Source organism: Petaurus breviceps, unplaced genomic scaffold, assembly GCF_028583685.1.
Source record: "Petaurus breviceps papuanus isolate PSGF00001 unplaced genomic scaffold, PetGlider_PUasm1.0 216, whole genome shotgun sequence".
Classification (NCBI taxonomy): Eukaryota; Metazoa; Chordata; class Mammalia; order Diprotodontia; family Petauridae; genus Petaurus; species Petaurus breviceps.
The window spans coordinates 637,430-651,282 of record NW_027185867.1 but is presented as its reverse complement, the minus strand read 5'-3'; the positions used below and the strand labels follow the sequence as shown (position 1 = coordinate 651,282).

At 36.9% G+C, this 13,853-nt stretch overlaps 1 protein-coding gene across 5 annotated transcripts in view; it reads left to right on the top strand.

The window, feature by feature from the left end:
* The window catches only part of KIF21A (kinesin family member 21A), a 185,551-nt gene that overhangs the window by 113,774 nt on the left and 57,924 nt on the right, over positions 1-13,853 (top strand). For all 5 annotated transcript variants that reach the window (XM_069094223.1, XM_069094221.1, XM_069094222.1 and 2 more), the window contains exons 12-20: positions 1,105-1,189; positions 1,635-1,752; positions 2,122-2,310; positions 3,392-3,591; positions 4,245-4,352; positions 7,445-7,513; positions 7,599-7,813; positions 8,348-8,501; positions 8,638-8,832. In XM_069094223.1, the coding sequence (XP_068950324.1) occupies positions 1,105-1,189; positions 1,635-1,752; positions 2,122-2,310; positions 3,392-3,591; positions 4,245-4,352; positions 7,445-7,513; positions 7,599-7,813; positions 8,348-8,501; positions 8,638-8,832 (1,333 nt within the window). The remainder of the gene's footprint in view (positions 1-1,104; positions 1,190-1,634; positions 1,753-2,121; positions 2,311-3,391; positions 3,592-4,244; positions 4,353-7,444; positions 7,514-7,598; positions 7,814-8,347; positions 8,502-8,637; positions 8,833-13,853) is intronic.

The following is a 13,853-nucleotide window of genomic DNA, read 5'->3' as shown; positions in this document are numbered from 1 at the left end:
ACTTAACCTTTAGGGAACTCAGTTTCCTCATCTTTAAAATGAAAGAGTTAGATTTAATGATCTGTAAGGTTACTTCTAGCTCTAAATATATGATCCTGTCAAACAACCATTTTGTTTAGATGTGTTTTCTTGATAAATTCTACAACTAATAATGTACATATGAATTCCTCCTTTCACATCCTAAGCCTATGTCCCTCTTTACCTGGAGGAGTAATTATTTATTGCATTATTTGGAGTTTGAAGGAGACTCTGGTCATCTAAAAGACCCATTATTATTCATTAAAGTTCAGTACTGGATTAGCCCAAATGAACAGTTATCTGAGTTGACTGTCTATACTTAGATTGGTGCTGGTCATTAATGATTAAAGAGGAAAACATTCAGTTGGTTGATAAGTTTTGTAGGAAGCCATCTGATTTTTTTATATCCATTCAGAGCTCAACCTGTATTTTCAAAATAGTGATATAAAAGATAACTACTTCAGTCATAGCACATGGAGAAACAGTAGCCCATTGCTATGGAGATGGCTAAAGTAAAAGGTTCTAGCATTATTGCTCTGAGAAAACTGGCCTCTTGTTTAAGTTTGGCCAATGTGGGCACATTCATCAAGGAACAATTGAGTTTGGTTTTTATGGTACACTTTGACTTGAGCTATCAGTGGAGACACAAACCCTATCTTTATTTTTTAAATTGTGATAAATTACAATTTTCCTATGACATTTTCTATTACATTTCTAATACAAAATTTCTATTTTAAATTTGTTTTTAAAAACAGATCCTTGGGGAAGCAGGGAGGAAAAAGTGCTCATTTAAATGAGCAAATTAGAACAATGAAAATTCTTAGCTGTGCCATCACTCTCATGCTTCAGGGCAAAATCTCATCATCTCTTGTTGAAATATGTTTTCTTGTGAATTAGAAGTGAATGACTGGTGTTTTCCATCTTCCTCTGAAGCATAAGACATTGCAGTGTGTAACTTAATCATCTGATCTGTTATGAGGCTACATTCTTATAAATAGTTGTAGAGTATTATTTTGAAAATAGATGAAGGTGGAAGCAAGTTAATAGCATCTTTAATTTAATATTATATCTACATGTTTCTCTTAGTGTTGTTAAAGAGGAAAATACAGACACTGAACAGGAGAAGAAAGAAGAAAGGGGCATTTCAGAAAGAGAAAATGAAATAGAAGTAGTAAGTATGAAAGAATGAATTTTAATCACTAGGTTTTGTTGTTTGTTATTCCTAGCACCTGTTTTTAAACATATTTTGGAAACAAGAGTCTAAGTGGCACACTGATATAAATTGTTGCTTTGATTATAAACTTATTAAGGAAATGTTTTCCTTCTGTTAGCGTGATATATTGATATATCTTGGATTCTGTCATTAAGAAAGTAGGTTGACTGGTCCTTGAAGTACAATACTAGGGTGGTTTTAGGTACACTTTTGTTTCAGTGGAAAAGTGGTCTTATATATCATCATTTAAAATGTTTTAGTAATTTTGAGATTTTTTTAAATACAGTTTTTTCTTTGCATTTTTCACAGAAGTAATCATTTTTTCATTTAGCAATAGCTTTTTAAAAATGAGAAAACCAAAATTTTTGCCAACAGTAATTTTCTGTAACATTTTACCTCATAGGAAGAAAACCAAGAAGCAAGTGAACATGAAGAAGATGAAGAAGATGAAGAAGAGGAGGAAGATAACATTGAAGGTGGTGAAAGCTCTGATGAATCTGATTCTGAGTCAGATGAAAAAGGTACCTGTCCTCCCTTTCCTTAAAACCTAAAATATATTTGGGGACCTTACCTAACTTCTGTTAAACTTCTTGTTAAACTTTTGTTTTCTTATTTCCACAGAAGTAGATTTTATGAATGCTGACCCATATATTAATATTGTCTGTAGCAAAGTGATTCTTCTACTATTGAATTTAGTTAGTGTTTTATTTTCTTTCATACTTCAAACAGGCAATGTTTTATGTGTCAAACTCATGTGGTGCTTTGTATGTTCAATGCCGTTAGTTTCTGGTTTACCCTGGGATTTTCTTGTTTTTATTTGAATGCCTTATGCCCAGGTTCATCTTTTGGACACATTCTCAGTGTTGTTGTTCACCTTTTTTTATAAATAGCCAATTATCAGGAAGACTTAGCACATATTACTTGTGAAATTGCAATAAAACAAAAGCTGATTGATGAATTAGAAAACAGCCAGAGAAGACTACAGACACTGAAAAAGCAATATGAAGAAAAGCTAATGATGTTGCAACATAAAATTCGGGACACTCAGCTTGAAAGAGACCAGGTGCTACAAAACTTAGGTAAGAATTGTACTTCAAGTAAATGTTCACAGATCATTGTCAATTTTGTTTTTACATTTCTTTTCTTTTAGTGGAAGAAAGAAAATAGCAAATTGAGAAGCTAGATGAAAATAGTCATTGATCTCATTATGCTTAATAGTCATAACTTGATTTTTTTTTCCAGGCTGGTAGCTGTTAAGGACCCTATAATTACTTTGCACAAAGTTCAGATTATTTACTACTATTTAATTAATTTCCCTTTAATGTCTTGATTTATATTTACATACTTTTTTCTAAAATTAAAAAAAAGTTCCGTGTGTATTAGCATAGGTAGTGGAATGAGGCATCAGATGGGAACAGACCTTTATTAAGCACCTGCTATGTGTCAGCATTGTGCTAAGAATTTTAAAAATATTATCTCTTTTGATCCTGACAATCCCAGGAACTGAGTGCTATTTTTAACCCTCATTTTAAAATTGAAAAACTGAAGGAGACAGAGGTTAAATTAATTACTCAGGATTGCACAGCTAGTAAGTGTTTAAAGTCAGATTTGAATTCAAATTTTCCCAACTCCAGGCCCACCATTCTATCTAGTTCCCTTTAAGAAGAGAGACAACCTTGTCTTACTTATCTATTAGAAAACATTCTGTGGTGGGCAATTATTCTCTTTAAAGTCCTGATTTTTGAATTGATGAAGTCAAAACTCACAACTCATATAAGAGAGGGAGATGGATAGAGATAGATTTAATAGAAAGAGACAACCATAGAGATAGAAAGGGAGGAAAATTCACTTGTGTGCGAGGCATCCTACTAAGTATTGAAAATATGAAGACAAGCAAACAAGACACTATCTGCCCACAAGGACTTTAAATTCTAATGAGGAAAAACAGTGCATAATCGGTGGCTGAAAGGGGAGCTAGAAGTGTAGGGACATGGTGTAGAGAAGGCCAGAAGCAACATGGAGGCTGGTTCTGGACAAAATAAGGCAAAAGCTCCCTTATCGGAACTGGGACAGAGATGAAGATGGTCAATACAAAGTATGATGAGGAGTTTGACAGGGAGTGTCACATTAAGACAATTCAAATATCTTTGGGCTATTTAGGCTCTGTGGAATCTTGCTCAGAAGAAAAGGCAAAAAAAGTTAGATCTGAATATGAGAAAAAACTTCAGACTATGAACAAAGAGCTACAGCGACTCCAAACAGCTCAAAAAGAACATGCACGTTTACTGAAAAATCAATCTCAATATGAAAAGCAGTTGAAGAAATTACAGCAGGATGTGATGGAAATGAAAAAAACAAAGGTATTGATTTTTACTTCAAAGAGATTTTGGTGTTTGAAATACCTATCACTTGGGGTTAGAAGATAGTCAATTTTATTTGTTCAGCAAAATGATTTTCAATTTTGCAGTTGACACTTGCCCCTATAGCTGTGAAGGAGTAGTTACCTCTATGTTGTTTTCATCTTTATTGTTGTCCTATACAGCAACCGAAATTCAGTTGAAATTCTTATTCTTTTGTCCCTTTAAATTACCACTTATCTATTTATTCTCTAAATTTTGACATGCTTGTATATTTCAGTCATAACTTGTTCTGTGGATAGACTGCTTTACTTTTAAGACAACACAACAGTTCATTTCCTAAAAATACCAAACATAAGTAACTGTAGAAGCCCTAACAAAGTACTTGTATGTGTAACTGTTAATTAACAAATTCAAACTTGGGACCTGAGTATATGGAATTTAGAAATATAAAATAAAAGATTTTGTACAAAAATACATTAGAATTCTGCTTCTACATTAATCTTGTACTAACACACCCTCCTCCAACTGAAACCAACTGATCATTTAAAATTTTCACATTTTAAGAATTGCAAGTGCTTTCCTATGAAGTAAGCTACATACAGTACATATAATCTTTCTTGTGATTCTGAGATACTTATCTCTAATTTATGTAGGTGCGTCTGATGAAACAAATGAAAGAAGAACAAGAAAAAGCCAGAATGACAGAATCTAGGAGAAACAGAGAGATTGCACAACTTAAAAAGGATCAGCGTAAAAGAGATGTGAGTCTAAAGATTTTGATTCTCCCAAAATTCAGCCCTCCCACAAATATTCTATTTATCATAAACATTGAATTCATTTGTTAAGTTGTTAGAGGGAAATTAAGAATTAAAATTAACTTTCCTATTCCAGGATATGGTAGTTTATATCTATATCTATCTATCTGTCTTTTTCTGTCTGTCTGTCTCTCTATCTGTCTATAGGAAAAATAGTGAGAGAAGCTGAGTATGTCTAAGTAATAGTACAGCTTTAGAGACTATAGGATCAAAGGATCTTTGATCCAGAGTTTGACAGGCCTTCAGAGACCATTTAGTATTAGCACCACCATTTTACAGATGAAGAAAGTGAGGCCCAGGGAAGGTAGGTGTCTTGCCCAAGTCACAAGAAGTAAACTGTTTCTGATATCAGCCATTCTAAACAGAATTTTCTGGAGCTTCAAGAACGCTACTTATTAGAAAAGAATTTCTCACTGGGCATTTTTTCTCTCTCTTTGTTCACCTCTCTATTAGCAGGCAGGTCTTGTCAAACTTAGGTAGAAGTTGCAGAGAGGCAGATTTTGGCTTAGTGCAAAGCAAAATCTCCTAATCATTATTCTAAAGAGAAATGAGCTGACTTTATGGTAATAGGTTCTAGGAGGTTTTCAAAATGAGAGGGCTGCTTGATCGTTTGTCACCAAGGAATTTCTCTTCAGATAACATATTGGACTATATATGTGATTCTATGAACCCTCCCTTCAGAATGCATCAACATGTAGGTAATTTCAGGGAATTAAAAAGGACCTTTGCACAGTCAGAGAGAGGTCGGGAGAGAAAGCATTTTATTTTAGCAAAATGGTTTGTGTATTTAAAGTTTATATGTTTTTACAACTTTTTTTCTCCATCTAGACCACTTCTTTAGATATATTCTAGAGAATAAATTCCTTCTAGTTGTTTTAACACATAGAGTCTTAGAGAGTTGCCTGAGGTACTGAGAACTTAAGTGACTTGCCCTAGGTCACACAGTCATTATGTAGCAGAGGTGGAACTTGAAGCCAGAATTTCCTGACTCTGAGGCTTCATCTCCTTGTGATAAAGTGACAGAGTGATTCAGGAGAGACAATATTAAAATTAGGTGGATTTGGAAGTTGTTAAATGTCTAAGCACAAAAATAGTCAGGAATGGTACAACGTTAACTTGGAAGGAAGTCTCTACTTCCTTAGCATCTGTTCCCTGGCCCTGTTTGGTAATGTATAATATTTTTATCAATGACTGATGAAGTCATAGGTACCACATTTGCCTAATTTTCCAATGACACAAAACTGGGAGGTATGTTTAGCATGTTAGATGACAGAATCAGGATCTCAAAAAATCCTGGCTAGCATTATGAGCCAAATTTAATAGGGCTAAGTGTAAATTATTACAGTTGAGTTCAAAAGATCAATTTCACAAGTGCAAGATGAGCCAGGTATGGCAAAGTAGCAGTTTATTTGAAAAAAGGTTTGGGGGTTTTTAGTGGCCTGGCCTACAAGCTCAATTTGGATGAAAGGTGCATTGTGTGTCCAGGTCTAGTGGGGAGGGAGAGGTTCCTGTGAGCTCTGCTGTGGTTAGACCACATCTGTAATGCTATATTGTATTGTGCCAGATTTTAAGGAAGAAACTAGTAAGTGTACAGAGGAAACCAACCAGAGTGGTGAGTGGCTTAGTGATTATGCCAAATGAGGGTTGATTTGAGAAGCTGGAGAGGTTTAATCTGGAAAAGAGAAGACTTATGAGATCATGTGACTATTTGCTAGCATTTCAAGGACCATTTTGTGGAAAAGAAGTGAGACTTGTTCTGCTTGACTCCAGAGGGCAGGACAAATTGAGTAGAAGTTGTAGAGACACATTTAGGCTTGATATCAATAGAAAGTTCCTCTTGATTAGAGCTATCAAAAAATAGAATTAATTTCCTTGGAGGTCTGCAAACAAAGGATGTTATATACATTACAATGAATATTCATTGTAAGGAATGGATTTGACTCAGTGGCATCTGAAGTCCTTTCCAAACTCCTAAAGTCTATAATTCTGATTCTCTATTTCAGAAAGCCTAAGTTACAGTATGTACTGGTTCTGCCACTTAATAGCCATGATACCTTGGACAAGTCACTTTCTGTACCTCAGTGTCTGCATTTATAGATTAGGAATAATAATTATCTGTACTGCCTCTCAGGACTGATCAATACTCAGTCTAAAGCTCTGTAAATTACCTTATAAATGTCAGTTATTATTAGTTATAACATTTTTGGGTTCTAGACAGAAATGAGATTTTTAGATGGAATAAAAAAGAGTTCCTAACAATTAATTTTGGTTATGGGTGGGTCAGTGTTTGTGTGTAGTTCTTAATTGAGGATTGCTTCTCAAAGAGATAGAGTGGTGAATGGATAGAAAGCTAGCCTTGGAACCAGGAAGCTCCAGATTCATGTCCTACCTCTGATACCTATTAGCTGTGACTCCTCTCAGTGTCCTAGGCAACAATTTAAAACTATGTATTACTTAAGAGATGCCGACTTCACTTCTTAAAGAGACCTATTCATTGAATGGACATTACCTCTCTCTTAAGTGAGTAGATGAAAAGGCCAAGGTCTCCCATTGCATCCTGGGTCATCTCTAGTCATCCTGATGAATATATGGTCACTGGACTCAGATGGCTCTGGAGGAGAAAGTGAGGTTACTGACCTTGTACAGCTGTCCTTCACTCAAATCAAAGTCTATTGCAGGTCATGTCATCATTTCCCTGATGCCGTGGTCCTCTTCAAAAACAAAGGACAAATACAACCCATGAGTAGACCAAGCTGCCTGACTGGGAACTCAGCTTGTACTGTCCCTCTCCATGCAGGTGGTGCATGTAGGAAAAAGGATTCATACTGAAGTCTCTTCTGAACCCAATTTCATCAGACTTTCCACTCTACCATGTCACTATACGAAGGAAGGATTTATTTCGGTTGATTTTTTACCATTAGCATGACTTTTTCTTTGTAGTTTTGATATTTTTAGTACTATCTATATGTTCTCATTAATATCACAGAGATAATAGGTTTTTACTTTTAAAACTCTAACTTCTTTAATATTATTTGTAGCATCAACTCAGACTCCTGGAAGCTCAGAAGAGAAACCAAGAAGTGGTTCTACGTCGTAAAACAGAGGAGGTATAGTAAAGGAATTTATTGGAAATATTGTAATAAATTGAATAATTTCTTAGATCAAGGATTGAGTTCATCTGTTCTCTTTTAGGTTACAGCTCTTCGTCGGCAAGTTCGACCCATGTCAGATAAAGTAGCTGGGAAAGTTGCAAGGAAACTGAGCTCCCCTGATGTCCCTGTTCAGGACTCAGGTTCTAGCATAACCTCTGTAGATTCAGACTCAGCCAGAGCAGTAATACAGCAGAAAATGAAAATACCAGTTGCAAGAGTTCAGGCATTACCAGTTAGTCCAATGAATGGTACCAGGTAAAAATAATTCTGTTCTCCAGTAACAGTTATTTTGGGTATTGTCCCTAAATGTTATACTTAAACACACCTTTCCAGCCTTATACATTAGTATTCTTCACACATAGTTTGGTCTAGGCAGACTAGCCTTCTTGCTTTTCCCCTCTGCATTTCCCCTCTCCTATCTCCATGCTTTTCCAAAGACTGTCTTCTGCAGCTGGAATGCACTGCCTTCTCATCTCTACCCCTTAGAATTCCAAGTTGCCTTTAAAGCTCAGTTCAGATGTCCCCTTCTATATGAAATCTTCCCTATCCTTTCCTTCTTTCCTCCCTACCCCCCAAATACTTTGTATAAACATATGGATGTACTTGTTGTCTGCTCAGATAGAATGTGTGCTTCTTGAAGGTGAGGACAGTTTCATTTCTTTGTATCCTCAGTGCCCAACATAATGACTTCTTGTTGATTGATTAATTGATCAAATGAAAAACCTTGTGTTGCATAACAATATGCTATAACATTGTACTCAAAAATGTTTTTTACACAAATGTTTGCAGAAAGAAATACCAGAGGAAGGGAATGACTAGTCGAGTGTTCACATCAAAGACAGCCCGGATGAAATGGCAGCTACTTGAGCGCAGGGTCACAGACATTATTATGCAGAGAATGACAATTTCAAATATGGAGGCTGATATGAATAGACTCCTCAAGGTATGACATATAGCAATTCAATTTTTATTTTATTTTTAAATTGCTCACTCCATGATCAAATACACAAAAAATTTCAACATTTTTATTAACCTTGATTTTGTGAATATTTCATTTATATCCATTTTTGTGGCAAAAGCAACGTGAAGAACTCACAAAAAGAAGAGAAAAACTTTCAAAAAGAAAGGAAAAGTTCATCAAGGATAATGGAGATAGTGACAGAAATGTACTTAACATCAATGAAGAGATGGAGTCACTAACTGCAAATATCGATTACATCAATGATAGTATTTCTGATTGTCAAGCCAATATCATGCAAATGGAAGAAGCAAAGGTCAGTAATTTAAAAAAAAAAATACTTGATAACAATGGAACTTTTTTTTTAGGGCATTTGGGGTTAAGTGACTTGCCCAAGGTGACATGGCTAGTTTTTGTGTTAAGTGTCTGGGGCTGGATTTGAACTCAGGTCCTCCTGACTCCAGGGCCCTGTTTACTGCACCACCTAGACACCCATAGGAACTGGTTCTATCATTTTCTTTTTCTTTTCTTTTGCTTTTTTTTGGAGGGCAATTGGGGTTAAGTGACTTGTGCCCAAGGTCACACGGCTAGTAAATGTTAAGTGTCTGAGACTGTATTAGAACTCAGGTCCTCCTGACTTCAAGACTGGTACTCTGTTCACTGTGCCACCTTGCCTCCCCTTAGAGTAATGGAACTTTAAAAAAAATTAACATGCATTTAATTTAAAAAATTTAACGTAAAATACTTACATTTTCTCTGACCTGGTTAAATTGTAAAGGAACAGGTAGTAGATGATTAAACTTTTTATGTCTACTCTAAGATATTGCAAATGTGTCATAATACTATGCCCAGAAATGCTAACTTTGGTCCTCCAAAAAACAAATTATTATTTTTTCTTTCATTTTTAAGTAATATTTTAATTTCTCCCTAATTACATGTAAAAACAATTTTAACATTCTTTGTTTTTAAGTTTTGAGTTCCAGATTGTATCACTTCCTCCCTCTCTGCATCCATTTCTCTTTTTTTTTCTTTTTGGAGGGGGGGAAGGCAGAGCAATTTGGGTTAAGTGACTTGCCCAAGGTCACATGACAAGTAAGTATTAAGTGTCTGAGGCTGAATTTGACTCTAGGGCCGGTGCTCTATTCACTGTGCCACCTAGCCGCCCCACACTGCCTCTTTTATGTTAGATAATTCACCCTACTCAGTCTTTCCTTTCTCTATTCTCAAAGTGCAAACTTCTTTCTCACCTCTTAATTTTTAAAAAAATATATTATGCCATCATATAGTCAGCTCACCTCTGCAACCTCTTTCTATATATGCTCTTCCTAATTGCACTAATAGTGATAAAGTTTTTAAGAGTTACATATATCATTTTGTCATATAAAATCTTATTAAAGAAAAATGATTTAACCTTATTGAGTATAAATAATTTAACCTTATTGAATCCCTTATGTTTTTTCATTTTTGTTTACCTTTTCATACTTCTCTTGAATCTTGTATTTCAAAATCACATTTTTTATTCGGCTCTGATGTTTTAATTAGAAATGCTTGAAGACTTTCAAACATTTCTTCCATTTTGTTAAATGTCCCTTTGTTACCCTGAAGGATTATACTTAGTTTTGCTGGGTTTCTTGGTTGGAATTCTAGCTCCTTTTCTTTCTGGAATAGCATAACCCAAGGCCTCTGGTTCTTTAATGTAAAAACTTGTAAATCCTATGTAATCCTGAGTGTGGCTTCATGATATTTGAATTGTTTCTTTCTGACTGCTTGTAGCATTTTCTCCTGGACCTAGGAGCTCTGGAATTTGGCTATAATATTCCTGGGAGTTTTTATTTTAGGTTCTCTTTCAGGAGTGATTGGTGAATTCTTTCAATTTCTGTTTTGCCCTCTGGTTGTCCTCAGGACAGTTTTCCTTGATAATTTCTTGAAATAGGATGTTTAGGGTCCTTTTTTAAATCATAGCTTTCAAGTAGTCACATAATCTCTTAAATTATCTCTCCTTGATTTCCAGGTCAATTGTTTTTCCAATGAGATATTTCACATTTTCTTCTATTTTTTCATGCTTTTGATTTTGTTTTTATTGTTTCTTGATGTCTCACAGAGTCATTAGTTTCAATTGCACAGTTCTAATTTTTAAGGAATTACTTTCTTAAGTAGGCTTTTGTACCTCCTTTTCCATTTGGCCAATTCTATTTTTTAAGGAGCTGTTCTCTTCAGTGAATTTTCTTCTATTTTTTTTCCATTTTTTGTGCTTTGTCTACTAAGTTTTTGACTCTTTTTGTGATTCTCTTGTATGTTATTTCTTTTCCCAATTTTTTTTCTACTTCTTTAAACCCTTTTTGAGTTCTTCCATAAGATCTTTTCTTTGAGGCTTTGCATGTATTATCAATATAGTAACTTTCTATGGTTAGTTTCTTTTTTTGTTTGTTTTTTGTTTGCTTTTTTTGCCCATTTTTAGATTTTATACTTTCTGAAAAAGTTGGGCTCTTCTCTTGAAGTGGAGAGGGCACTGCCCCAAGCTTCTTATGCCAGGGCTCTGGGCCTTGTTGCTGGTTTTTACTGGTCCTTGGGGCCTAGCTTCTGGCCTGCACTGTGCCTTGGAGCCCAGCTACTGGCTTGTGCTGGATGTGGGGGGTCTCTCTGCTGACCTGTAATGGAGAGTATGGCCTCTCTGCTGGCTTGTCCCAGAGGTTGGGGTCTAGCTAATGACTTACTCCAGATTTGGGGCCTTGCTGCTGGCTAGTCCTTAGGGGTAGAGACTTGCTGTTTGCCTGCCCCAGGGGCAGGGCCTCACTTCTGGCCAGCACTGTAGATGCAGGATTTTGCTGGTAGCCTGAACTAGGGCCTCACTATGTTGTTCGTCTGCAGGGACTGCTGGCTTGCTTTGGGGCTCAAGCCTTGCTTTGGGTTTACACTGAGGGCAGGTCCTCACTGATATCTTGCCCAGTGGGGCTTGGAACCTCCCTGCAGGCCCTCTGGAGTATGGCCTGACTGAACTCCCTTCCTAACCCAGTGATATAGACCTTTTCTGCTGACCCTCCAAACTGTCTTGGGCTGGTTGGCTGCTTATCAGCTGCAAAATTTTAATCTGAGGGACTGTTGTAAAGTTTTTTGGAGGGGAATTTGGGAGGTCTCTGGGGAGTTCCTTCCTCACCCACCATATTGACATGAGAAGTTCTTATTATTCTTTTTTTGATAAGAGTTTCATAAAATTTTATCTTTTATTCTCTTTTTTTCCCTAACTTACAAGCACTTATTCCTCCTCTCCTCCCTCCCCTGTGAAATTTATATTCAGTTCAACACATTTATTAAGGGCCTGTTTTGTAAAACACTTTGTTCAGCACTGTGGAAAATATAAAGACCCTGTAGTTTAGTTAGTTTGTTCAATCTACATCATTTTACTTGATATATAAAATTATCTATATTAAAAAGTAGGTTTTAAATAATAAATCATTGCTATTTGAAGTGTTTTGAAGGTTATAAATAGTTCAAAAAATTTAACAATCTTAAAAAATATTTATTAATATTATTACTACTATGTGCATGCCCTTTTTTATGTACTAGGGATAGAAAGATGAAATAAGTCCATATCCTCAGGAAACTTACATTCTAGTAAAGGGGATATGTAGACAAATCACCATGATACATGATGTAATAAGATAATATAACTACTACCTGTCAGAGTGGTGAAAGGAAACTAGATGTCTGGCAAATTCATTTCATACTCCTCATATAGCTGCAGGCTTAAAAAAATACTGCTGAAACAGTTAAGAAGGTAGAAGCAGGACCTCCGAGCGGCTCTGGCTTCTACCTTCCCCAATCAATGTAAAAAGGGGACTCTGAACAAACTTTGGAGCTGCAGAACCCACAAAATGACACAGAGAAGCTAACCTCCCACTGAGGACAGCCCAGCAGGCTGGCAGCAAGCGGCCAGCACCGTACTCTGGGAGCCAAGCCCAGGCCCGTGTGAGCCAGAGGTTTTAGCCCCAGGGTGGGTCTGACCAGCCGCAGGCCAGAGGGACTCCTGATCAGCAGCAGCTGTGGCCATTTCCAGAATTATCAACACGTAGATGCGAAGGACAAAGTGAGAGGTCAGTGCAGTCCAGACTTTGGGACCTAGTAAGCAGAAGTGCATTGCCTTTTGCCCCTGGGGCGAGAAGCTGCTGAGACAGCGGCACAGCCAGCCAGCGCCACATGGCAGCTTCAGCTCCTGGCCTACAGAGTTTAGGGGGGACCAAGTGACCAGTCTGAAGGGTAATCGCTCTTGCTTTAACCTTCTTGGATCTGGATTGCAGTCTAGGGTGGAGGTCTTGGGGTGTGTGACTAGCTTGCCATAGTGTGTGAAGGCCTCAGAGAGGGCGCCCATCTAATACCTCCGGCAGCTGAGAAAACCCCAGCATTTGGGACAAAAGTTCCCCTGTCTGGTGGCAGAGTCCTACAGTGGCAAAAAGCCCAGGGGTCAAGTGACTGAGGGGTGATATAACCAGGCAAATGAAACAAAGCAAACAGAAGATTCCAATGTTAGACTCCTATTTTGGGGACAAAAAGGAGCAAAGTAGGGAACAGGAGGAAGACAGTGAAGTCAGAACTCCTGCACCAAAAGCTTCAAAAGAAAATATGAGCTGGTTACAGGCCATAGAGGACCTTAAGAAGCAGATAAGAGAAGTGGAGGAAAATTTGGGAAGAGAAATGAGAACGATGCAAGAAAATTACAAAATGAGAGTCAATAGCCTGACTGAGGAAAATAACACCTTAAAAAATAGACTAACTCAAATGGCAAAAGAGACCCAAAAAGGCAATGAGGAGAAGAATGCCTTAAAAAGCCGAATTGCCAGATGGAAAAAGAATCTCAAAAGCTCCATGAGGAGAAATGCTTCAGAATTAGATTGGAGCAAATGGAAGCTAATGACTTTATGAGAAATCAAGATGCTGTTAAACAGATCCAACCAAAGAAAGAATAGAAGGCAATGTGAAATATCTCATGGGAAAAAACACTGACCTGGAAAATAGATCCAGGAGAGAGAATTTAAAAATTGTTGGACCACCTGAAAACCACAATCAAAGTAAGAACCTAGAAATCATCCTCCAGGAAGTTCTCAAAGAAAACTGCCCTGATGTTTTAGAACCAGAGGGCAAAATAGAGGTTGAATCTACCAGTCACCTCCTGAAAAAGATCCCAAAAAGAAAACTCCTAGGAATATTATAGCCAGGTTCTGGAATTCCCAGATTAAGGAGAGAATATTACAAGCAGCCAGGAAGAAACAATTTGAATATTGTGGAAATACAATCAGGATAACCCAGGATCTGGCAGCTTCTACAGTGAGAGATCAAAGGGCT